This window comes from Branchiostoma floridae, chromosome 16 (genome assembly GCF_000003815.2).
Source record: "Branchiostoma floridae strain S238N-H82 chromosome 16, Bfl_VNyyK, whole genome shotgun sequence".
Lineage (NCBI taxonomy): Eukaryota > Metazoa > Chordata > Leptocardii > Amphioxiformes > Branchiostomatidae > Branchiostoma > Branchiostoma floridae.
The window spans coordinates 13,920,318-13,947,247 of record NC_049994.1 but is presented as its reverse complement, the minus strand read 5'-3'; the positions used below and the strand labels follow the sequence as shown (position 1 = coordinate 13,947,247).

At 41.0% G+C, this 26,930-nt stretch overlaps 1 protein-coding gene and 1 long non-coding RNA gene across 3 annotated transcripts; one reads left to right on the top strand and one right to left on the bottom strand.

Annotated features, from left to right (window-relative positions):
- Window positions 1-2,126: 2,126 nt before the first annotated feature.
- On the bottom strand, window positions 2,127-26,930 carry LOC118403162 (coiled-coil domain-containing protein 13-like). 2 transcript variants are annotated; one of them, XM_035801705.1, is made up of 16 exons: window positions 26,784-26,930; window positions 25,402-25,589; window positions 24,619-24,693; window positions 22,844-22,949; window positions 22,325-22,470; window positions 21,459-21,548; window positions 20,436-20,552; window positions 17,012-17,116; window positions 16,293-16,457; window positions 15,654-15,830; window positions 14,782-14,982; window positions 13,678-13,916; window positions 6,802-6,885; window positions 4,207-4,320; window positions 3,297-3,385; window positions 2,127-2,412 (listed from the first exon to the last, which is right to left on the bottom strand). In XM_035801705.1, exons 2-16 carry the CDS (start codon window positions 25,576-25,578, stop codon window positions 2,132-2,134), a joined length of 2,166 nt encoding a protein of 721 aa, XP_035657598.1. In that variant the 5' UTR covers window positions 25,579-25,589; window positions 26,784-26,930; the 3' UTR covers window positions 2,127-2,131. The 2 variants fall into 2 exon arrangements, with proteins under 2 accessions (XP_035657598.1, XP_035657599.1); XM_035801706.1 differs by lacking the exons at window positions 2,127-2,412; window positions 3,297-3,385; window positions 4,207-4,320 and adding an exon at window positions 4,363-4,468.
- On the top strand, window positions 9,208-11,561 carry LOC118403164. The gene is made up of 3 exons (XR_004829608.1): window positions 9,208-10,016; window positions 10,678-10,843; window positions 11,427-11,561. It is a non-coding gene; the product is annotated as an uncharacterized LOC118403164 (long non-coding RNA).

The following is a 26,930-nucleotide window of genomic DNA, read 5'->3' as shown; positions in this document are numbered from 1 at the left end:
AAATACGCCTGGTACCCTAATGCTACCACATAAAAAAGTTTTCTAAAATGCAATGATGTAGAATTAGTTCCAGAGGTCGGTACACTTTTGATATCCAAGTGCTCAAGACATTCTAGAGGAGGCCCTAATAATACCGTTTATGTGGCACTGTTAAGGTGCCTCGCGGAATTTTCAGACTTGACATTATGGTAAGTTCAACTTCTGTGAACAAGAATTGATGTCCAAGAAATGTTGAAAAATGAAACAAAAAATTCCATGCAAATATTCGCTCACCTGTGATTCAGCTCCTGTGTCGCTCTCTAGTGTTTCCAGTATAGTGTGCTCGACTGCGACGCTGACGGTCTTTGGTTTGACATTCTCATCAGTGTAAACTGAGGAAACTGCATGTAGGTACTTGGGGAAGCTATATACGTATGTGTGGTTCGTGTTAATTCCCTTGGGGGCGGGGTGAAATAAACTTTAAAAATATATCCATATTTTCCTTTCAAATATGTGCGTTTCTGGTCGTTTTGATGTACCAATCTTACTTCAGTTATGTACGTATTCCGCCTGACTACAATGCATGTGAATTGCACAATTACTATACATGCACTCTCAGTCCTGCAAAACAGTCAGTGGGTAAGTACTGAATGTAAGCTTGTAATCATCGAGTGCAATTGTGTACATATTCAAAAATATTATTAAACAAATCAGTGCGAGTTATTGCGGTATCTGTATGAAACATCTACAATATACATATTTGGTAAGACCTTCATTAATACAAAAAATTTAATTAAGAAAGGAGTGCCTCATAAGTTCTCATCAATATATTTATTTACTTTGCTATGTATTACACAAAATTTACAACATGTGAGACATGCAATTCCTTCCTTTTTTTGACATGACTGACATTGTGCGGAATGCAGTAGTATTCTATATATTTCTTATGATGCATACCTGGTCAAAAACCTCCACGCAATACAGCACATGTATTGATAACAGTACCTTGTGGTGAAGTACATGTACTATGTTTTTCTGAGTTTAGAGTGTTCACTAACCATGTAAACCTGTTGTCTACATACATAGATTGTCTAGTCATAAAACATTTTCACCAAACCTATCTGTAATAGCAGCAGCTTCCAATTTCCTAGCTAGGTCACATCAAGGCTCATAATATTTCAAATAGTGCTTCGCGTATAACTGAAGTCAAGACATTGCTGTTGTCATGGGAACATATTTCTTAGTAGCCTCTACCAGGCTTCCAAGGTCGCTGGAAAAATAGTAGAAATTGACCAAATAGGCAGAAAACACACCAGAGGAGTTGGTTGGTCGAGGAGTGCAGTTTGCGACCTGTATTCCTTGGCCAACCAACTCCTCTTGTGTGTTTTCTGTCTATTTGGCCAATCTGTACTATTTTTCCAGCGGCCTTGGGAGCCTGGTAGAGGCTTATTTCTTACCACAATGCACTACAGGCTTTTGTAATAGTCAGTGCTCCAAATAGACGTACATGTGCTGCGCAGCTTGAATTCTCTTTATGTTATCTATTTCCAGTTTCCAGTGCTAACTTCACAGACAACATGTCTGCTGAGCTCACAAAATCTGGCCTTAAGTCACCAATAACTACTTTGTGGAAGAAAAAACATATTCATAGACATTTTCCAAAAAAATATACATCAACTTTTGCACATATATGTTTATCCTACAAAGCAATCCATATTACTTCAAAACAATGTGACTCAGTTATAAACAACTGTCTTTTGTGAATTGAGCTCTTAGAAGTAGTTTTCCTACCACTGTTCAGTACACATATGCAGGGCAGTCCTTACGTTTATACAAGGTTAGTCTGGAAGTAGGGACTCAAACTGAATATACACTGTTTCTGTTCAGTACACGTGCGTATGTGTGATTCTTTCCCTGTGTGAGAAAGTATACAGTCAAGTGAACAAGTAGTACAGGCATAACAGGCTAGAAGATACCCCTGGCTAGCATATACCTGGGTTCATTCTAGTCAGGAGTACACTCCAAGCCTTCTACACAATATATCTTCTTTGAAGGTTTGTTTTGTTTGTTTTAAGATGTTGCCCCTCTTTGTCTGTGTTCTCTAAATTCTGGTCAGGGGTACACTCCATCCTGCTACACCTATTTGAAGGTTTTAAGAAGTTGCCCCTCTCTGTCTGTGTTCTCTAAGACCTTGCAAGAAAATCTGCTTGGTTTGGTCCATGATTGTTCTGTAAAACTTCAGGTCTTCTTCCTTAGCCTTAAGGGTGCTCTGCAGAGCCGCTTTAAGGGCCTCGTTCTCGTCTTGTTGGATGGAGAGTTGTACCTCCATCTCTTCTATGTCTTCTGGGCCTGGTTTGATGTCTCCCTGGCCTACTGAGTCTCGAACTGTTCTTCCCTTCTTAGGTGAACCTTTGTTTTCCAGCTTGGCTTTGCCTGTAGAAAAAATAATCAATCATCATTTGCACTTGGCCTCTAGCAATCTACTGCAATAAGAAGCATGGTACTAAATTATGACTGAGTGGTGGTTTAAGATTACCTAAGCCAAGAACTGCGGCCTTGACAAGGACCTTCTTGTATAGATGCACCAAGTCATATAACACTTTCCCACCACAAATGAAAGCAACCTCACCTTCCATTTTCAAAACACACATTGTGAATTGGATCCGGACAAAAATCAACACAAACAAACCCTTGCAGGATTGGTGGTAGACGAATTTGTATGTAGATATGATGTAGATAATTGACTTGTGTTGTGGATATTTTCTTTGTTAATTACACCCATTTGGTTATTTTATTTATGGTTTCAACGATTGATGTTTTGTTACTTATGTTATAGCCTTTGACCTCTGACCCCTCCTCATTACTTCTGTTTACTGAGTTTATGTTACATTTTTGTAATCAGTTCACTTCAGTTTTTCTTATGTCATACAGTATACATGTACTTTTGTTGACTTTATGTTATTTGATGGTTTTAATTTGTAATGTTGATGGACGACTCCAGGAAGAATAGAGTTATGATAATAATTGTAACTCTAATTGGAGATCGAAATAAACAAACAAACTGACGTATCATCAAACAGTTAAAAAATAAACTTTTGTATAGTACAATAGACAAATGTTGGAAAAGAGATCCCTCTCTCTTATGTATGTTTTATTCCAACATCAAGTGATACAGAATTTCTGGCCGTAAATGTATTTGGGTAGATACTATGGTCTGGTATAAACAGGATCCAGTAGTGTCCAATGATAAATTAATACACAGGTACATGTAATACTCAAGAGAACAATATGATAAAAATAATAAGATCAGCCCTGACCTAGCTGTTTCTCTAGCTGTACATTGCGCTGTCTGTGCTGTGTCAGCTGACTGTCGGCTTCTGTTGCTTTTTGTTCTGCCTCGTCCAGTCTGGAAGGACACAACATGTCCATATTCAATCCTCATACTATCATACAAGTACAGTGTAGATACATAGTTCTATTACTTGACTTCTAAATCTGTACAATTGGCCTCAATTAGCTTATAAGATATTCATGCTGTGTGAACTTGTTATCCAACAGGAAATACCTAGAAAAGAACATATTGCTGGTTTTAATGTTTTACATATATTTCAAAAAGATGTGGTCAGTCTAGTAAGACATGTATTTGACTAATTTATCAAATATGCTCAATTTAGCACGTGAGTCCCATGACAAAATGAAAGGGTAATTATCTTAAAACACTATAAATCTTTTTCATACATCTACAACGAGGAGTAGAGACATGAGAGACGCTCATCCATCGTAGTGATGGGAGAACCATGGATGAATGGATTGTTTGCATCAGGCCCATGGCCCATAAAAACAGACACGGTCCAAAGATTAAAAACTACACTTACAAAGAGTTAACAGTTATTTACAATCACCATACTATTTAAAGTATGGGACTTAAGTATTTTGTTTAGTTTAGAGGGCATGGTAGATAAGGTAGTTAGTCATAAATAAATATAAGGTAGAGGGCAGTTTCCATCAGATATGGAATGACTAATTTTTCCCACACACCATTCCTGAGTGGAATGCCCTGCCTGGCACGGTTGCAAGTGCTCCTAACGTTGAGTGCCTCTGTCCCAGGCAGGCGGCCTGCCGGCCCTAACCCAGGAGCCTCAGCTCCCCCCCCCCCCACGATGCCCCATGCGGGGCCATTTGAGGGTATATGAATGTAGATGTAGATGTAGATGTAGACTACCCTACCTGTTATGCAGCACCTGCACCAGCTCTAACAGTTTGTCCCTCTCCACCTGAGCAGCCTGGCACACTGTTCTCTGTTCCTGCAGCTGCACTTCTATGTCTCTTACCTTCAGGTCACTGGTAACAACACAACAAGGTGTATTTATAAAGGTTAGACATCCAGGTAAACAATATTCAGTTACAAATCAATCTCTCCACCTGGGCAGCCTGGCACACTGTTCTCTGTTCCTGGAGCTGCACTTCTATGTCTCTTACCTTAAGGTCACTGGTAACAACACAACAAGGTGTTGAATACAATTGTATTGACATGTAAGGCTAAAAAAAATTTGTTTTATTTATCTATTTATCAATCTTGTAGCCTAAGGGTAGTCTCTTCAGTTGTCAACAACAATTTCCAATGGAGCTCTACTTAATGTTCTGTTGACAACAGAAGTTTGACTGACAGTGTGTCCATAAAAGAACTAGAAAAGGCGCTCCTGAAGCCATGTTAGGGACCGTACGGCATTTAGCGAGGGGGGAGGGCCGGTCGCCAGGGGGGGGAGGGCCAAGCAAAAAAATATTTTGCCAGGGGGAGGGCCTAGCAAATTTTTTTTTACTTGGGGGGAGGGCCAAGCAAAAAAAAAATAGCTTGGTCTGCCAGCAAAATATGTCCCTTAAAATCCAAGAAACGGCGTTTCAGAGGGTCAAGATTTCAAAATTTTTCTGGACCTCTGCAAGGGATCGCCCGAGGTTGGCGCTCGGGATACAGTGAAAATGCGAAAGGGAGGGGGCGGGGCTTATGCATGACGCCCTCGAAAAACTTCTTCACGTACAGAAATGTTATTAAACTCTAGATTAGTCTGCCAGCAAAATTTACCCCTGTCTTATTGCCCTCAAAATGTAAGAAATGGCGTTTCAGAGCTCGAGGGTATATTTGCAAATTTCCCTGGATCCCTTTTGACGTGACCGGCCTCGCGCCTTTGATGACCGACATCATGATAATGTGTTTGGGGGGGATTTAATTTTGTATTTCTAAATTGAAATGCTATTAAAGTTAGCTTTGTTTGTCAGCAAAATATCTCCTCAAACTGAAGGAAATGGCTTTTAAGAGGGTCAAGATTTCAAAATTCTCCCGGACCTACCTTGCGATTCTTTGGCGCCTTTGGCCCCGAACATGGTGTTCGGAACGTCGTTCTCAAAAACTTGAAACCCTCGTATTTTTTTTTCATAGAAATGTCATCTAACCAGCAAATTTTCCCATAAAAAAAGCAATGCAGGAAATCGTGGCAAAAAAGCGTGGCATTTCTAAAAGATCTCCTGCAAGTCTGCGGTCTCACGCCCGCCGGCGGCTAGAGAGAGGCGACCGGTCTTACCCCGCCGTGGGAAAATCAGCGTCACGCGTCGGCGCCCCCCTCCCCACTACAGTTTTGGAAGTCGAATCGTGCTGTCGTGAAACAACCAGAGGGGCGAGTAAGAACATGGTCTAGTGGTTAGGATTTGGCGCTCTCACCGCCAAGGCCCGGGTTCGATTCCCGGTGTGGGAACCAGTGAAACAACCAGAGGGGCGAGTAAGAACAGAAAGAAACAACACCCCGACTCCCGGGATTCGAACCCGCGCCGAACCCGGGCAGCCGGATCACAAATCGAACGTGCAAACCGTTCGGCCATAAAGGCTTAAGCCGTTAGGCGTCTTCGGTTTAGCAGTCCTTGAATACCACTGTTACAGTCGTTTTGGTTTTCATTTTTTCCCCCGATTTACCGTAAGTTATTACCACCACAGAACCAAGAAAAAGTCCAAAATATATGTAAATTGAAAATAGTTTCCGTCAAGCCGCTCAGGCCCGCGAGCTTGCAATACGTAAATTTAGGGAGCGGGGCGCGCGCCGCTTCGTGGCGCAAATCTACTAAAAATCCAGGTACAAATGCTTTTTAGGTGTTGTTTTAATATCAAAACAATGAAATAGCTTCTATAAAGCAAATATTTATGCCTCTATGAAGCAGATATTTATCCCTCTATTAAGCAGATATTTTGAGCCATTCTGTTTTCCTTTTTTTACTAGGGGTGAGAGATCTGCTTCTCGATGAAAATCATGAAAAAGTATGACGCAAAGCACATTTCCAAATGCGGGAGCGCAGTGTTTTATTGGCGTCTTGAATATTTTTTTTTTCAAAGTTGATAGGAGGGGGGAGGGCCAAGCAAAAATATTTTGTCTTGGGGGGAGGGCCTAGCAAAAAAAAAATTACCTGGGGGGAGGGCCATGCAAAAATTTTTTGACCCGACCCTCTGGCGACCGGCCCTCCCCCCTCACTAAACGCCGCACGGTCCCTTATTATAATGCTTTGACTACTGCTTCATATCTACATAAAATAAGTTTGTTTTTTTAGTTTTACTGGGTATATCAACAAATGTTCTCTTAATGATTCGCTACATCGTTATGCCCATGGCTGTCTCCATGATCAGCTTGTCAGTCCTGCAACAGATATTGCCTAGGACAAAAATTCCATCCCTTCTGTCCAAACGATCTGAACTTCAGGACATGAAATTGATGAAGACATATTTTGTTTAGAATGACAGATTTGGTAACAATAGTACACTAGTAATAGTAGCACTATCTTTACCTGTCTGTAGCAGGTCTGATGATGGTTGCTCCTTTGACTGATACCTGTCCTGGGGCACTGCCAGTCCTGCTGCCACGCCCATTTCTGTCAATAAAGTTTCAAAAGCATTTATTTTTAGTACAAATCTTAAAGGACTTACAGCTTTGTGCTGTACAGCATCAATCTATTTTTTTCAATGTCAAAGACAACAAGTAAAGGTGTCTAAAAAAGACACCTTTGGGCGACGCATTTTAATGTTACTGACCCGCCCCGGGGTGTATATGGTGAGCTTGGGGGGGGGGGGGGGGTATCTTGTTTGTGCGGGGTTGGTTCCTTGGGGGGGGGGGGGGCAAAAGTGGCGAAAATATTCTGAACTTCTGATACTATTACACAGGCAATTTTCTTATTATGACATTATCTTTGACTTTGGTTATAGTCCGAATTGTCAGGCGATCGATCCTTCAATCGATTGCAACACGTGCAAACAAGATCTAAAACAGTACATGTACAAAACTTCAAGACTTGTATCAAAAACTTCCCATAACAATAATAAAGAGATTTAAAGCATTAAAAATTAAGGACTTAAATTGCTACTGCAACTGACGGCTTCAATCTATATATGGTCTCATTCGGTCAATATTGACCATGGCAAAATCCTAATTGATATCAGCCCTACAGCGTCGACTGTGGCTAAACAGCCCTATACGAGCATTACATTCTCTGCCACATAGGGCACATCTGCAAGCTGACTCAGGTCTGTTGTAGAGTTCTTTTCGCAGGATCCGCTTTCCTTATGCCATACGCATCAGTCTGGTTTCTCCTGATTTCTCATAAAGAAGATAACCATAACAATAATGTAGAATTCCAAAGAATTAAAGATTAAGGACTATGTGACATTATCTGACCGGTTCGGTCCATAAGAAGACGGATTATAGGATGCACAATATGCAAGGTAATTACGTCCATAATCTTCTGTCTTTCCTCAATATAAACGAGGGACATGATAATAAAAAGTGTAGATCATCTTCAACAGTATGTTTGTACATAGTATTATTAGTACAGAGAAAAATATGGTTAATGTAGTTCTGAGCCTTCGTAGTTTTCAGGTCACGCTTCCGCATTCCAAATGCATGCCCGATGGTACACCCTTGGGAAGGAGGCCCAAAGATCACGCCCCCCCCCAAAAAAAAGCCCTGAAACACCTGCTTTTCCCCTCCAGCTAAAATCGAACAGTCACGAGCCACCTCAAGTCCTGGTAAATAACTAGAAGTGGCTTACGATGCACGTGAGGACAAAGCCGAAAACAAATGTCTACATGAACAACAGCGGGTGGAGCCAACAGGATCTACGTTTGATGATTTGATACCACCTACAGCCAGACAGAACCTGGCTGACACATATGTTACATGTACTATGCAGTCTATACTATCCAAGTATGCACAATTGTGTACATAAGCCTAACCATGTCTTACTCCACAGATAGGGTAATTACATACGGAAGCATGCGCTATACTACATCATATTTCATACATCATACTACTACATACAAGAGTAGCTCTCAGAGCATTGGCAGCGTCTTGGGCAGTTCAAACTTGGCGCTCTACCAATTACTCATAGCTCTTCTCCCCAGTCATTGGTCAATGCTACATTCAAATGAACTTCCATATATGGTGTAGTCACGTGTCCTATTCCTAAAATAGCCTAGTTACCTAGTAACATAAACATCTGGTACAAACACTCTATACGCCTTTTATCTTATCTGTCTCAGTCTGTCCAGCAAAGTAAAAAGAATAGACTGGACATATTTTTTGAACGTGTTCGCCTTTTTCTTAGGCATTTTGGCATCAACAAAACTGGTACCTGTGAACTTGCTAATAAGGCTACCTAAGAATGATCATGAATGTCTTATGTTACGGTCACATTTCCCAACCGGAAGTTACCGGAATAAAAAAAAAATAAAGCTACATTTATGAAGGATAGACATCCAAATTAAAAAGTAAAGCTGTTTATGGTCGTTTATCAGTTCACAAATTATGGCCACTACTTATTTTCTTTGCATTTTGTGTGTTTTAGGCCCTCTGCATGCGCATACTTTTTATTTGTTCACGAGAGCTGCCCAATCGGACCCCGGGTTGGAACTGTTACCGTAAAACTACCCCCAGCTTGAGGAGCGAAAGTTGCCTGGTCGGTTCTCGTTTGGAAATGTGACCGTAACATTACCCTTATTTTTGAGGAGCTGTTGAAGATCTTGTTTGAGAGATTTATTAATTCTTTAAAATTTTGGCAAATCTTTTATCCAATATTGTGTTGACCCTTTCACCTCACCTAGTATTAGGCCACAGTATTAAAGTAGCTATTGTGGATGACATGAACGCGAATACAATGTTTTGAATGGAATGAATGAGAGCCGACCTAAGTGACAAAAGTTTTACTCATTGCGGCGCCCCTTTGTAATCAGTCCATCTGCATAATTCATCTCAGTTCGGGATGTTAGCCAGACCATGGCCACATGGGGTCGGCGTCATTGTCTTGGTGATGTCGGAATTTCTTAGTAATCGGTGACATCCCTAATTGATCTGAGCCGAAATGCCGCCGTGCTAATCAATGCCAAAAACATCCCTTTGTTTATTACCGACAGAACTCCGTATGTGGCCCGGCCGCTGGCACGGCAAGGTGCCACGGTACCGCTAAAGCGGTCATTACAGCAGCGCATCTCGTGGCGTATGCATCGCAGACTTTTCGCTCTGAAATTTCTCGAGTTTTCGCTTAAGTCTTTCCTCTTACCTTGTCGGACGATTTGAACACGCTTGTCCCTAGTTTCATCTTGCTGGCCAAGCCACCACGTATACGCCCCGTCGGCGGAAACCGCTTCCCGTTCAGCGGAGCCAGCGCGCCAAGACCCCGTAAACGTCGGCCCGTCCCCGGAGCCAGTCAGCTAGGTCTCCGTCGGATCATTCTTCGGTACCGGTCAATCACGTCCCCGTTCCGGTGTCTCCCTACAGAGCCCTTGCGAGGCCCTTAACATAGGACACAACTTTCGCGGTCTCAAGCCGGATTTCCTCCGAACTTGTTCGTACATACCCGGCGGCATTGCTTGGACAGTGCTTTGACAACGTACTCCCAGACTGTTGACTTCCTGACCCTTCTTGATCCGTCTTCAGCTTAGAGAGGCGAACATCCGGTCAACACCGATCAACTAGCCGAACCTTTCTTCAGTGACCGAACTCAACTCCACGGTGAGCTGCCATATTGTTGTATCTTGTTACAAACTTGTCCTTTCATGGATACTTCAACTACCAACATTGCCATAATTTACCAGACAATCTTTTTTTCATCCCGACTGAAGTCATTTGTTCGGCGTCGTACTACGACAGCCTCCGACGAGTAATTTGTCCTAATTTTTGGGTATCTAACGTAGACATTCAGTTTCATGGCGTGCCGGGTTGCACCATCCCAAAATATTACGCTAGTGTGCTTCCTATTCTGCAGCAAACCAGTCCTCACATTGTGTATGTAGAGCTAGGGCACAACGATATAATATTATGTAGACGCCAATGGGCTCCAGAAACCATAGCTCGTGATTTAGTAGCTTTGGCACCCAAAATCTCTGAAATCCATTCAGTTCGACAGGCGATTCTAGTTGAACCAAACATGCTGGACTTCCACTCACGCATCCATGATTTCCGTACCGAGTTTCGCCCCCTCGTCGACGCTACCCCATCCGTTCACAGATGGTACCACGCAAAGCTGTGGCAGAAAAACCCTAACTATTTCATTTATGAACGGTATATTTCTGAGCCATTCTCTTCAAATTGTTCCCAATTGAAGGCTTGTTTTGTTAACTTTTTTTTCAATTGCTTCAATCGCCAGTTGGCTTCACATTTGGTGTATTTTTAGCCCCGGACAGAAATGTTCCAGTCAACATGACGACGACCTTGGACTGTTTCAAAAGAAACATGGACTGGTTCGACTGACATGGACTTGCAAAATGGAGACAAATGGCCGGATGCTGAGGATTCGAGTAACTAATCGCCTATGAGATTATGTATGAATTTCTCCTCAGGTGAGTATGCCCGTTGTGCTGCTCTGGTTTAAGTCGGCTTAGTTATGTTTAGTTAAGTTAAGTAAAAGGTTATGTTGAACGGGAAGACAACAACCTTAGTGATCGGACAGGAAATTTGATGGGATTTATCCGTGGATTCTTGTGTCTGGCTCCCAGTCATTTGCTCTGCATATGTCCCCAGACTTGCGTCCTTGTCTAAAACTTCTGTGATGCCCACTCAACAGTCCTGTCATTTATGTTGTTATGGTTTATAACATTGCGTGCGTGTGTGTGTGTGTGTGTTCTCTCTCGATCCATTTACAGGCCGACCATACTTAACAAGAGCAATGATGACGATGTTCACTTGGACTCCACAACACCGACACGCCACACACTGTGACTCATCTTTCTTTATTTGTGATATCTCAACATCAGCTCCTACAACATATCTTTAATAGCTGTGACGAGCACCCAAATAAACGTACAACGACGATCACAAAGTTATGGGTGACTTTGGAATATACCATTAGTGTCAGTATCAGTATATTCGTATAGTATATGAAACGGGCGATGTCATTTTTGTGTTGTCTCTCGATCCCAACAGACTAATCATACAGGACAAGAGCGACAACGACGAGATGTACCTGACACCCATACCTGTGTCCATCAGGACGAAACAGTTCCGTCACAAAGTCAGTCGAGTCCTTCCACTGCAAGTCGCTGAGACGAGCTGTATCGCTGGAGGAGCCGGAATAGACGTCTGTGCACCTTATAAAGTCGGGAAGGAGCTACACATCACCCAGATCCGCACCGTCCACAGAAGGAAGACAACGAAAGGGCCTAAGAAATGCCAGAGCAGTAGCAGATCTGGAGCAGCAAATCGATTGCACTGCCACAACCTACCTACCTACCTACCTACCTACCTAGTCCCTTGACCTCCAGGTCGTTGGGGGGACAACCACAGAAAACCTAAAACTAGTTAGACAATTCACGGGCTGGTTTTGGCTGATTTATACCATGAATATGTATATATAATGTGTATATATTATAATAGTGGATTTTATATGTACAACAAAGAACCGTACATAATTTTCCCACAGCGACGACGGACCTAATCAAACCGGAGGTGTATGTACTAATGAAGAAAACCAACATAAGAATATGCAGAAGTGGCCATCGCTGGGAGGAGCCAGAATATACATTTGTGCGGCTTGAAAATTCTGAACAGAGGGGAGCCACACAACATCCAGAACAGCGCCATCTACAGAAGGAGGGCAACATGAGGGAAGTAGAGGCCAGTAGCAGAGCCAAGACGTACAGCCGATAGATTGTGATCATACTTGTACATGTATAGATAACCTGACATGACACCAGTTATAGAATTCACGGATTGACTGATTGATTGACTGTTTATATCACGAATATGTATTTTAGTGTATACATTGTAGTAGTTGATTTTATATGTATATGAATGGACCGTAGATGAAATAAACGTTGTTTTGTGGTGTGACAAGACCTGTCTGTTTGATACGCCAAAATGTGACCACGAGATATAATGTATTTGTATGACAGAGAGTCAGAGAGTATAGTTCAGAAGAGAAAGAGAGATCCGCAGCTAAGAACGAGGTTAGCGAGACCAGCATTACTAGTATATAGTAACGTCAAACTACCTTAACAGTCTCCCGTGCCCAGTGTACGGAAAACCTTGTCTCTGCGTCCTTCCTTTATTCTAGCTATGCTAGTCTTCAAAGCAGAATCTAAACAACTTGAAACCCATTGGTTTCATGGCTTGTTTGAAACATGTGACTTATTAACTTTTCAAAATCAGGCTTTACGTAACCTGTATCTATATAGCCGGTATAACCTGGTATAACAGTCCTTCGGCGTAACACACCAGCTTCAATTCAAAACGACAACCACCTGAAAGCGCAACATTTCATATTTCATAAAAAGATATCGACAAAAATCTGTGACACATTGGTCTTCTATATTCTTTTGACCTCGTGAAGCATATTATCCCACCTTATAAAAGCAAAGCTCAGAAGATATTGGCAAAAGTTGTGCTATATTGGTCTTGTCTTCTTTAAAACATCTTATTTTTCTACCACTCAAAATCAGGCTCTCTATGACTCCAAACGATAACCACTTGACAGCATTTCATTCTATATTGTAAAAAGCACAGGCTTATAAAAGACATAACGGCAAAAAGCTGGGACATATTGGTTGCCATTGCAAATTCATAAAGCATGCGAAACATCGTAATAATCTATGTGTACGGCTTATGACATGCAAGGAGCGCAGTCACTTCCGGCTATGTGAAAAGACCGTTCCCTTAAATCATTAATCCTGAAAACAAAGAATGCCTCAACAAAGGAAAAATAACAGCTAGAATAGTCTTCAATGACCACTGTATGGACGACACCCCTGTGGTTTAGCCAAAAATCAATTCCCAAGGGAATGCATTCGTGGAATTTTCAAAATTCTTTCAAAGCGATCGTAATACTGTAGAAAATGCCTCCGCCCCTGAGGCGTCGCCAAAAAACACCCCTACTGATAAAAAAAAGTGGGTAGGGGGTGAAAACTTTATCCTGAGCACATTGAAGGCTACATATCTAAGATTCACCCAGAATCATGACTGTAGCATGTCCAGAACAGCAGATTTAAAAATCATAAGGTACAATGTATGCTGCAGTACCAATTGAAAGCTGCTAGAGGGCCCAAAATTATTTATTTGATACTTAATTTATCATACACAATATCATAACAACACATTCATGTCTTTCCAAGTTATACCAAAACAAATGCTACCAGAAGCAAAACATTCCTGGCAAAGGTGAACCTATGCAATCACTCACTGGTTCTGTGAATTCAGATAGAATGCCTCTGATGATGAAGGTCTCATCACGTTGCCATGGGAACCAGACATGGAGCTCCCAAGACCATGGTGGGCAGAGGGTGGGCGGTTACCATGGAGATCAGAGGGCGTTGACCTGGAGGGTGGACGGTTACCATGGAGATCAGAGGGAGTTGACCTGGATGGAGGCCGTCTGGCTGGACTGACGTGACCACCCTGCATGGCCTGCATTCTGTGGTCCTGAAGGGGAGACAAAGAAGGGTTGAAGTTAAATTTCATCTCAATTTCATTTGCCCCTTGGGCCACACAGCTGTACATGCACTACAGCAGGGGCTATTCCACTAGTAGCACTTAAACACTCTTTTCCTTTAGCTCCGAGTGCTAAATTTTAAATGCCTTTGGTATGACTTTGTTGGAAGGGAGGATAATACTTTACAAGCATATCCTAACTTGATTTTGACCTACAGACAGGAAACTAGAACTGATTTGCTAACATTTTTGTGTGAGTGGCCAGTGAGGAAATGTATAAAACATGTCACGTTGTCTGTGATCTTGTTTCCAACATATACTTTCTTGCAGTTCAGAAACCTATCAGAAGATGGCAGCACGAGCTACAAAGACACTACCTTCTTACATGCTGTTTCGACAACTAATTCACCTATTCGGGATGAAAACATCCTGCTGTAGTTCATATGAAAATCTCCAGATGGCATCACTGACACAAGAATATGTTTTATACCACATTCCAATAGTTTGGCTTTCCTTACTTTTTTTATTTCTGCACTAAGCCAATGTTACACAATGCGTTTTAGGTAACTGTATCTTACTGCAGGTTGATGAAGATTAGTGTCACTGATGAAAAATAACGGATGTTGTTTGAAATGTCTGACCGTTTCCAAAATCATATCCAGTTGCTTGTCAATGAGTACATTGTAACTACTTTTTAGGATATCTTACTGCAGTTCACCCATATTTCAGTAGGTGGCAGTACTCACCCACAATCCAATACTTTGGCTTTCCTTACTTTCTTCAATTCTTTACCAAGCCAACTTCACACAGTATCTTACTGCAGTTCACCCATATTTCAGTAGGTGGTAGTGCTCACCCTGATTTCTCTGATCTCCTCCTCCAGTGCCTTAACCTGCCCCTCCTTCTGTGCCACTATGGCCTTGAGTTGATCCACGATGTTCTGGTCTTGCATGTTCTTGGTGATGATCTGGGTGACCTCAGCCTGCTGTTGTTGTTGATATTCCTGTTGTTTCTTTGTCGTTTGTTCCAGCAGCTTCTGCATCTGTTCTTGTTGATTCTGCAAGGAAAACAATAGCATTAAAAAGGTCAGAGATGGCAGACTTGCCCTCTTAGCCATACCGCTTTGCAAAATTTCCAGTATGTTTGTATATAATATGAACTATGTATTCAGCACCAAGGACAGGTATGTATCTGTGTATGTATGTATGTATGTGTGGATGGTTTTTAGCACCAAGGGCAGGTATGTCTGTGTTTGTGTGTGTGTGTGTGGGGGGGGGGGAGCGTTCAGCACCAAGGACAGACATGTTTACCTGTGTGTGGATAGTGTTCAGCACCAGGGACAGGTATATTTACCTGTGTGTGGATAGTCTTCAGGACCAGGGACAGGCATGTTTACCTGTGTGTGGATGGTGTTCAGGGCCAGAGACAGTCATGCTTACTTGTTGTGGTGTCACCAAGGACAAAACTCGTCTGACGGGAGTGTTGATATCATTGAGTACCAAGGACAGATGTGCTTGTCTTAGTATATAGTGTGAAGCACCAAAGACAGGTGTGTTCTCTTGTTGTTGTGACTACATATATGTCTCATCAAGTCTGATATTCGAAAATCAATGACTTTTCTGTATTGGTAAGCCGCTGCATTTTGCCAGGTGATAGCATACAGAGAAGACTATCATATTGTTTTATCAATAAGACATAATTTTTTACAGCATCAGGAGGACATCTCACCATGAGTGCAGTGATGAGCTCATCATCGTTCTTCCCCTTGTCCAGCAGCACAGCCAGCTGGTCCTTTAACGACTTCACCTCGTTAGCCAGGACCTTGTTACGAGCTTTACTGGCGTCAAACCGGTCCTTCATCTTACTGTAGTCTGCTTCCAGCGCTTCTTTCTCTGCCTGAGCTTTCTAGAAATACAAATGAGGAAAACAAACTGTAGTATATCTAGCATTTGAAAAGAAATTCTTGTTGCTGAGGTAGACTTTCGGTACTAAATTACAAATGTTGAGCTGAATTTTAATGCAGCAGTAACTGTATCATATTGTATTGTGACTGTAAATTACTGTATCATAACAACTTGAAGAATTTAACATCATGCACTTACGATGGGATGCTTAGCCGTGGTCCACTGTTCATTGTGCTTGTCAAAAAGTGCTGGGTGAAATTCCATGGTACAATTATATAAAAAATGAAATACCATACATAGTGTCTTTCTTTTCTGTCATGACCGATGGAAAAATAGCCCAAGTTACACATCTATTACACATGAATAAATGATGGTTTAGACAACAACAAAAAACCAATAGGATAGATGTCTTTTTCTTCTTCTCATGTCATCACTACACTTTTCTGATAGATGTAGAACCTACCTCTGTAGCTTCCTTCCTGTCCCTCTCCAGCTGCCTGATCCTGTCCCTGTTCTTGTCGCTGTAGTTGGTGGCCCGGGTAGCCGTACCCATGAACTGTTCCTCCAGACTTAGCCCCGAGCCGGACCGGGTTGTCTGCATACCCAGCTGACTCTTCAACTCTGACACCTGCATAACACAATATTACAGTGGTTATCCATAACACCAAATATAAGATCTCCTGCCAAAATGATATATAGTTCTTATAATTTGACCTGGATCGGAAATGGTCTAGATTTCTGGATTATGATTTTTATTTGTCTGCCTTCAGTCATGTTTTATTCGTACTTATATGTTCTGTTGTGTACACTATCAATTTTCTTTTCTTCAATATGTTTTTATTTCCTTGTATGTGTAGGTATGTGTACCTGGGCCCTAATGAAAATCAGTTTGTCAAAACTGAATTGGGCTACCCAGGAGTGTGAAAATCTCAATATTACAATATATCATATAAACAATAAAGATAGCAGCGTGTGTAGTCCAGTGGTTAGCAGCCTTTCCTTGCCAATAACGTCAATCACAATAACATGTTGACACACAATAGAGGCAACTAGGTAGGACAGTCAGGGGCTAGTCCACTGGTGATGAGTAGATCTTGGATTGGACTTAACATGGAGACCTTTCCAATCATCAACAAAGAATTTGTTTGTAACAGCATCTAAAAGGAAAATTAAGTTTTCTACCTTTTTCTGTAGACTGAGAATCTGCTGTGAGCGACCTCTGAACCCGCTGGAGTCCTTCAGCAAAGCCTGGATGTTCACTCCCTCCCCTACCTCCTTCTCTAGCACCTGGGGCAGAAGGACAAATGTTAAAGTAGTAAAATCATTCTTTATTCATAGTAAAGAAAGGTACATGGAGCCCAGGACACGATGGTCATTATTGACCAAACATGCAGGGGGGACAAAGGACATAACATAGATAGTATTGCACAATGTGGGTATTGCTGACTCCCAATACGGTTCGTGGCGTGAGTTCCAAATAGCATATGACGATAACATCGCAATGCGGCTTATATCAGTAAACAGAGTCTTCGGTGGTTTGGCTTTAACTATTTTGAACAGTGTTCTAAGCCTGGTCTTGTTCTCTGGCGTGACGAGTCCCCTTGATCCGACTTCAAAGCAGGATAGTGTAGCGGAAATGCCAGCAGTTTCTAAATCTGCCGCTAGGGTGCTGTATTTGTTGACCTTTCGGTCATGACTTGTTTTGATGTTCTTTTCAAAGGGTACAGTCAGTTCATGGATGTGGAGGGTCTTCTGTTCTGGTAAATATATGATCAGGTCTGGTTTCTGGGTAGTGGGTATTGTATGGACCGGGATGGTACCTCCGTTAGTTGTGTAACCTTGTATGTCCGCATAGATGGTGGCGTTGATCCGAGAGGTGTCAATGGACTCTATGATGGTGTCCGTTATGTGCTTCAATACTGAGTTGTGTCGGAATGTGTACCGTCCTTGTTGGAGAGCGACACCGATGATCAAAATAATGTATTTTTGTAACTTTAATATGACAAAAGAAACTAGTAACAATATGGGTTTAAACAATAAGTGGGGCAGAATAAAATTTAAAACTTGAGACAGCCTGCAACAGTAAATTGTACTAAAAATGATAGGAACATATGGCTGATCATGCTTTCATCTCTGATGTCATGAGTTAAATTTCATCATGAAGTGTTGTCAGTAAACTCATTATTAATGCTTGGTAAACTAATAGTGGACATTGGAATTGTGTACAAAAAAACTTCATTCAATTCAGTCAATTGAACACTATGTCAATTTTGTTGAAAAACACAGCTTGAAGTTATACACTACAGGGTATACAAGCAAAACTTCAAAACTTGTCCTGCTAGGTCAAAGACCCTGCCTTAAAATTCCACCTGAGTCAGACAGGTTAACAAATTGATACACCCTGTCTGGCATCAACCGGTGTGATGAGAAATCGTTTCTGTGTGCAATTGTTCCAATGACCTGTCTAACAATGGTTAATTTGTCTGGACATAGCTGACCTGAATAGGATTATACTTGCTAATACAATCAGTGCCAGACATTGCTATCAACCTTGGCATTCAGTGCTACTGTAAATTCATTTATGTTTGCAATAGTAAAAGTTCATGGAAATTTTCCCAGATGACCTGTGTAACAATGATTAGATAAATTTAATACCATAAGATCTGTTTGTCCATACATTTACAGCTGCCTTAAGAAGCAAGAAGTTGAACATGCACATACTAGTATACATTGACCATTGTAATTTGTATACGTAGTAAGATACATTAATAAATACATTGTATAATTACACTTCTGATTTATCCTCATGACCTGCACTTGTAATAACATAAACTTACAATAAAAGTCCTTCATTCAACCATATTTGTTGTCAGGTCATAGTTGACTTGGATATGATTATACTTGCTAAACTTATCCGTAACAGACATCCCTCTCAACCTTGGCATTCAATGGTACTTACTGTAAATTTACATGTACTTATGTTTGCATTGTACGATAAAATTTCATGGCAATATTCTGAAGTGACCTGTAAGACAATTTTGAATCTGCCCGGACATAATAGAATATAGTTGCACCTATAATCAATATTCAGGGCTCGAAACCCTTTTTTCTGCTTACCTGCCCTGCTGCAGGTAACATTGAAAATTACCTGCACTAGACAAATTTTACCCGCAGCGCCACTTAGGAAGTATGAATCATACTAAAATTGTTCAGGAACCATTGCTACTTTTTCTTCTATATTTTATAGCTATATAGGTGGTAACAGTCAATGCAGCTAATAACAATTAATGTACAGTACATAAATATGACATTTATGTATCAAACCCAGTACATGGACCGGTGCAGGTTAGGTGCAGGTAGACACCAGAAATACCTGCACAGCTATAATTTCACCTGCACTAAGCTGCATATGCAGGTGGTATTTCCAGCCCTGATATTAGACACCCCACTATAACCTTGGCATTCAGCATTACTGTAAATCCATTAAGGCTTAAGCTTGCAGCAGCCACACTTTCCAGCACAGTAGAAATCAATACTAGTAATGGTATATTTGAGTCCCAGATTAAAGCAAAAATGCTGTTACAGTAAAGGACACATTTCATGGTTGTAGTAATGCAAGCAGCAGGCTTTTCTAAAAACAATTAAAAATTGGGTGCAATTTTTTGAATGCCCTTGTACAGGCAGGTCCTCTGACAAAAATAAAATCCTGATTGACTAGGGATGCTACTAGGTCACTTGTGGTCAGTCTTTAACTGTGACCTCTCTGACAGTAATTTGCCCCTCAGGATACCTTAGAATGCACCATTTTAACGTAAAATTCCCTAAAACTCTGCACCAGGGATACTTGCAATACTTGTGCCTATCATCATCATTTGCCGTGACCAAACAAGAAATTTGAACCCCCTACAATAAAATCCTATCTGAAAGCCTGGCAACCAGAGATGGAAAATGTTTGCAGAGTTCTCACCACAGAAATCATGCACTTAGAATCACTGCAAAGATTTAAAGAATCACAGTTACTTTGATCAATTACAACTTAGCTAGGGGAGAGGTGATGTGAGGTAACGACTACTCATCACCAATTCATGTCACAGGGAGGACAAATTGGTTGATTTTTAATCAACTGTTTGACCTTTCGGTAGCACCCATTGGTCATAGATTCTGAGGCCTGGTATCGTTAACCAATCACAGAACATGTGTCAGACAGAGTAGGCTGTAATAGCTCAGCCTTATCTAATTAAACTGGGTAATTTGTCTGGCTATGTAGAAATGTCCTAACAAATTTCTGACTATTGCTTATGTGACTGAGCATTATGAATAGGACACAGGAGACAGAATACAGGAAGCCAAAGCTGCCAAAGTCTTCTTCTTTTTTTTTTTACAAAAAGCAGTACTTGTCTTAGCCTAGTACGCAGTGTCAAATTGGCAAATCACTGAAGGAATGTCGAATTTGATGGAACAATATATACAGGAGAAAGCATAATAAAATGCTATACACTGCTTTGTACAAAATAAAAAAATGCCAAATAACATAAGCTTAGAATTTATATCTTTTTAAGAATGGGAAAAAATAAAAGTAATAAAAGACTATAGACAAAGACAATACCTTGTTTGCCACTTTCAGCTCCTGTTTCAACATGGACACTTCATTCTTGGTTTCCAGTAGTTTGGAGGTTGTCTGTGTCAATTTGTCCTTCAAAGCCTTGGCATCAGCCTCTAAGTCCTGTACATGGAGAAATTAAATTGTCAGCTTTATTTTGCAAGGACTTATGAATAAATAACATTGAAAAAGAGTAAATGTATTTTTTCCATTAACAAACAGAATTGATGTCCCCCAAAAGAAATGAAGTAATGTTTGCTAAATTGGGTTGTCTTTACTGTAAACCAAAAGTAAACCAGGACCATGCCCAATCGTGTAGATTTAAGGTGTTAAATATTGGACTCTATACCTACTGTGTATATCACAAAGCTGGATGTTCCACAGAATCCATATGGTACACTACCTCAGAGAACCATGCTTGTCTCCTTGAAAAAATATCACTGTACTGGGAAGTGAATGTAGTAGTGTAACATTATTCCCCCAGCCTTCCACACATGCAGCTATATAGGAGACAGTATCTAACCAAGGAGCTTTTTCCTCCTTGTTCTAACTGGTATCTTGTGGTGTGGTGCAATTGGCAGGGTGTTTGAGTCATAACCCAGATGTTCTGGGTTCGATCTTGTGCCACAACAACTATACAATCTGAGGGAACGTAATAGACAACAACTTGATCATGTTTCAAACTGTACCTCACAAAACAATGCATATCTGCTTTAAATACCAGTGTACTGGGAAATGCATGTAGTAGTGTTACAGTATTTTCACCCCAGCCTTCTACACATGCATCCAGGAGACTGTATTTAACTGGTATCTGAAGGCATGTAATAGACAACATTATGTTTTATAATGTACTATATATTATTTAGAGTGGATTCATTCCTCAGCTAACCGACAGTCATCCCTCAGTAAGACATCTGGAGTTGCATAGTTCAAGATTCTGAACTTTTATTCAGCCTGCTAGTTACCTGCTTAGATGTCAGTTAGCTGAGGAATGAGTCCACTCTAATGTATACATGTTTCAAACTGTACCTTTTCCTCCTCCAGACTGAGAGTGACCTGTCTGGGAGAGGCCTTCTCATCTCGAGCAGCTGCACGGGCCTGCGCTACTGCTGCCTTCAACTGGGGTGGGGAAAATAACGTACATGATTTTAATTGACAACTTTTATGGATGTTTCACACTCCTTTGCATTTGGAACAGCATTATAAATACATGTAGTTTGCTTAAATATGTCTGTACATATGTAAATACTTTATGAAAATACTTTATGTTTGCGGCCTTCAACTGGGGTGGGAAAACAATGTATATGATGTTAGTTGACAGCTTTTATGGATGTTTTATACTCCTTTGCGTTTGGGAACGCATTGTAAATAGTTTGCATAGAGCTGTTTGCACAGATGTACAAACATTTTGTGACTGCATCTGAACTGTTAGAAGCGACACCTGTTCTGCAGTACAATTTGAACTGCAGAGATGGTCACCAAAACATTGGTGAGAATAAAGCAATGGTTCAACTTGTAAAAGGAGTCCCTTTATTCAGTGACGTACCAACCTGATGAAACTATTCACAAATGTACAAATGAATCAGTGATGGAAAAGTGACGGTCCATGCCAGAGTCTTTTCTAAACAGGGTTAATGTGCTCTCATACACCTGTACTTTTACCATGTGTACTCTGGCAAAGTTTTTCAAAAGTGGAAAATTCAGATTGGCCATGCCATTTCACAAGCGGCCAAAATTTCATCCTCAGCAAGCCTATAAGAATGCCCCATTTTTACGTCACATGTTCTGAAACTCTAAAACCCTACCATACCCTATTTTTCTAGAAAAATCCAAATAAACACATCTGGATATTATGTACAGTACATGTGAAAGATCACCACAGCAGTGCCCCCTACCTGTTTCTCCAGGTCCTGCACCTTACGTGAGAGCTGTGTCATCTTGGTCTTGCCACTCTCTAGCTCTGCGGTCAGTTCTCTGTTCTTCTTTGACAGATCCACAATCTTTGTGGCCGCTGCTTCACTGGCCACGCCTCCAGTACCACCTACAAACAGAAATGCACATGACCCTGACCTTTCCCTGTACATGCATGATTGTGGACACTGTATATGCTACCATAGACCACTTATAAGTTATACATACATTATTTCTTCATGTACAAAGAATATTGTTACTATTTTTTCTTATTATGTCCATGTATTGTCCTTGTCTCTGTGAGCAGGTCAAGCCCTTTGTAATAGCCACAGGCTAGTTGTGTAGAAACCCTGGCTGAAGATAGAAGGAGATGGAAAACTTACGTTGATGGCATTGCTGCCCCTACGGCCGATGAGGCTATGGGACAGGTGAGGTGAGTTGTGTAGCCCTTGCTGTGTGTGACAAATGAATGTTACAGCAAGCAGTGATGAGAGACAGCATACCTGTAAGAAGTGCCCGTTCTTTCTCCATCTTCTTCCTGATCTGGCGCACCTCATAGTCCCGCTCAGACAGCAGCTTGTACAGCCGGCCATTTTCATCCCTCAGCTCCTGTACACAGATACAAGTTGTCGTCATTGCCAGGGTTGGACAAGTCTACCAGCCTGATTGTCCCAGGCAAGTGAGAGTGCTGATCGGGCAAGTGCATGACCTTAACCCCACTTGCTCGATTGGGCAACTAAATCTTTCGATGATATTTTGATATACATATGTGCTTGTTACTTTTTACAGTCATGACATCAAGCATTGTTCAACACAGAAAAATAGAGCCAATACAATAGTAAAAGAATTCCACCGCTGGACGTGAAATTGCATAGAAAAAAGTCATTCAAAGTAAGAAGAAAACTTGCTTCGGGCATGTAAATTTTTTATGTACTTGCCCGATAGGACAAGTTAATTTTAGAAAACTTGTCCCACCCTGCACCAGAGAACTTCAAGTTGAAGAGTTGAAGAGATCCGGCAGAGTTGAAGTTCAACATGAAGCCACTCTGTGTTTTGTGTCAGTACTATGTATATGTTATCATGTATATACTGGTGCAGAGATTAGTTGCTACCAGACTCCCACCTGACTGAAAAGTAATAATGATAGGAGACTTTGGCTAACTTAGGAATAAAAACCTAGTAGGAGTTAATTAGCCTAGAATTGGAGTGAACTGACTGACCAGTGTGATAGCTGGATACGTCAATGTAGGTTAAACATCTAGGTAATAAGATATGCTAAACAATAGTTACTCAAGCAACTGGATATGGTTTTGGAAACGGTCAGACGTTTTGGATAGTATCCACTATCCTTCGTCAGTGACACTGACAGAAGTGATCTGGAAGAAACAGATCTTTTATACCCTAACTATGATTGAATGAAGACAATTTTCAATTTCAGACATTCTAAGACTAGTCAAGCTAAAGACAATTTGGATTCCAACAGCAAACAAAGGTCACAAGGGCAAAGTCAAGCTAAAGACTTGTCTTGAGTAACTATTGTTTGGCGTATGATAGCTGGTTAAATTGCAAAAGACTGACTGAGATCCCATGGCAACTTATTTGTCCCTATTTGGCCAAATTCTTCTCTTTTTTCATCCAGTGGACATGTCTGCTTGGAGACTAGGCACAGTAGGCAGAGATTTCAATCTAGCCAAATTGGCAATTTCTACAGGTATAGATCCTGGTCAGAGCCTATGTATCTTATAGGCTTCACATCTGTATCTCTACTGGCAGAATTACTGATTGTATTGTTAGAACTGCCAATTGCACAAGCAGAGATCCTGATCACAATCTCTGTGGACAGATCTCAGTAGAATAACCGATTTTGCCAGACTGCAATCCCCACTGTAACATGTATAATCAAGGAGGTTGAAAAAAGGAACCTCCTTGGTATAATAACATCTAGATCAAATCTCATCTGATTGCAAAAAGCATCATGGATGTTCATGTCTGTACCAAAGAAATCATACACATATCTTCATATCTACAAGTGTACAACTTACTACAAGTGACTTGTTATGCGAGTTCTCTCCGATTTGCTTGTATAAAAGACTATTATACATGTAATAGAAAGATATTTTCTTTCTGACTCTCACTCAAAAACCTCACTCACAATAAAGCTCTTCAATTAAAGCATGTTAAGAAATGATCTATCTAAAAGCTACTACTACTAGTACTGTACACTTCACAAGACCTAAAGGCAGTCACAGTACTACTGAACAGTAACAATGATACTTACTCTGACTTGGTCTTTTAAGTTGGTCATCTGTTCTTCAGCATACATAATGTCATTTTTTGCAGGAGGTCCACTCAACTGAGAAAACAATACAGAATACAATAAAACTATACAACTTCATATATACACAGAGAATTAGACAACAGTTAGTATAGTTGCATGAAAGTAATTGCTTTATATGCCATATATAATGTATGTCCTAGTCATGCAAACAAGAGCCCAAAATCCAATCCTTTCAAGGTCTCATAAAGACCTTTGTGCAAACCATATGTCAATAGCACTTATTTTTCTTTCAGCACAATCTCACTGGCTGCATCAAACCGTGCACTTCAACTGAACTTTATGCTGTAGCAGTTGGTCATGTTCAGTAGTAGATAGTGATCAATGCAATCCATCCAGGACTTAATTTAAGTCATGAGGTCCATCCGCAAATATACACAAAAGAAAACTGAGTGACTACACTCCCTGTGCAATACGTTGGATAGGGAGTAAAGGGGCTACTAGCAGTATTTACAGAAGCTAACGAACACACAGACACATATAAGAAGAACAGTAGTACTGTGTGCTGTACCTGCAGTCCCATGTCATCCTCCATGTACATACTGGCCTGGATTGGCAGGTAAACAAGCACACTACAAAATGTATATACTGCTGCTCTGCTTTACTCTTTCTTACAAGTTACATACATACATCAACGACTGGAGGTCGGGACCAGGCTAGTACATATTTCACTCCAGAGAGCCCTATCTAACAAATGCTTGTTCTAAGTTCTCAAAATTTTCTTACCTGCAGTCCCATATCATCCTCCACATACATACTGGCCTGGATGGGTTTCTCATCGTCTCCCTTCTCCTGCTCCTTCTTAAGCTGCTGTTTCCTCTCCTTCAGTCTCTGCATCTTCTTCTTCTGCTGCTCCTGGAGGGAGGCAAACTGCTGCTTCAGAGTCTCGCTGGAGCTCTCCATGTCTGGGAACTCTGTGAATGGAAAGTGTTGTTGCTATGAGTATGAATGTATGATACAATACCCTGTTTAACTATTCTATTATTTTATTGTTGCTAGCAGGGGGGAGACAAACTGCTGCTTCAGGGTCTCGCTGGAGCTCTCCATGTCTGGGAACACTATGGATGGAAGAGTAAACATTTAGAATAAACCACGGGATATTCCATATCTGTGTGGCGTAACAGCTAGAACGTTGGAATCAGAAGGTCCTGAGTTCGATACTTGCCATGCCCCTGCCCCCATGATGGTGGAGTGACGCCCACCGAGCCTCACAGCTAATCTGTCTAAAGGTGCCAAAAACACCTACAGATTTGGTGCTGCCAGTGTGACAACATCTGCACACTTGTCACTAAGACCCGTGAATTTTTAAAAAAATTCCATATCCCCCGACACGCGACCTGCAGAAGGGCCAGGTCAAACAAAAGAAGCAGGCAAACAGTTGAACAGCTGTTTGAATTTTCAGTGTAGATTCTTCTTGACCTGTGAAGTACATCTAGCTCTGGATGACCCTCAGCTACCTGAAATGACAGTGACCTGATATTGAAGAGCGGCCTAAATTGGAACTGGACATTTCTACCTGCGCCAGAAGAACTCTACTCTACTCTACTATACTCTGTTTTGGATACTAACGTTAATATATATAAAGTATATTTAGTATATTTAAAAAAGAGTGACTGAAAATGTAGATTACAGAAATATTTTGTCACACCAACAATTTTACTATTCTCTGACATAATCCTACCTACAATACCTTTAAAAATTCTGGTACATAAATAACAAAAGACTGCAAGACTGTAAACCACTGAACCTAGAAACATCCGGGAGGCAGTATTACACGCTAACATTATTCTGTAATCTGAGAGAGTGTAACAACTGACAACATAGCATCGATATAAGAAATTCAAAAGCCTCCCCCAAAGAATAAAGCACATTGCCCATCTCTTGACTTACTCACTTGCTATGAATCTCAGTTAGCCACAGTATACCCGGAATTACGATTCTTGTCTTTCACTAGAACTTAGAAGTTGCGTCTACACAAAATTATGCCCCCCTCCCCACAAGGGCACTGTCGCCAAGTTACCTAAATAAACAACCACGGCTTCCCGCCCAACTGAAGCTATGGCACAAGCAATATTAGACCGTAATACATGCAACTATCCCCGACTCACCTTCGCGCTTAGAAAACAATTTTCTGAGGTAAAAGTCGTTCGTTTCCTTGGTGATTTCAAATCGCTTGTCTAAGTGGAGGCCATCTTGGAATGTTGTCCCCAGGGAGAGTCAACTTTGAACTCCGACCAATCAGAGCACAGATACAC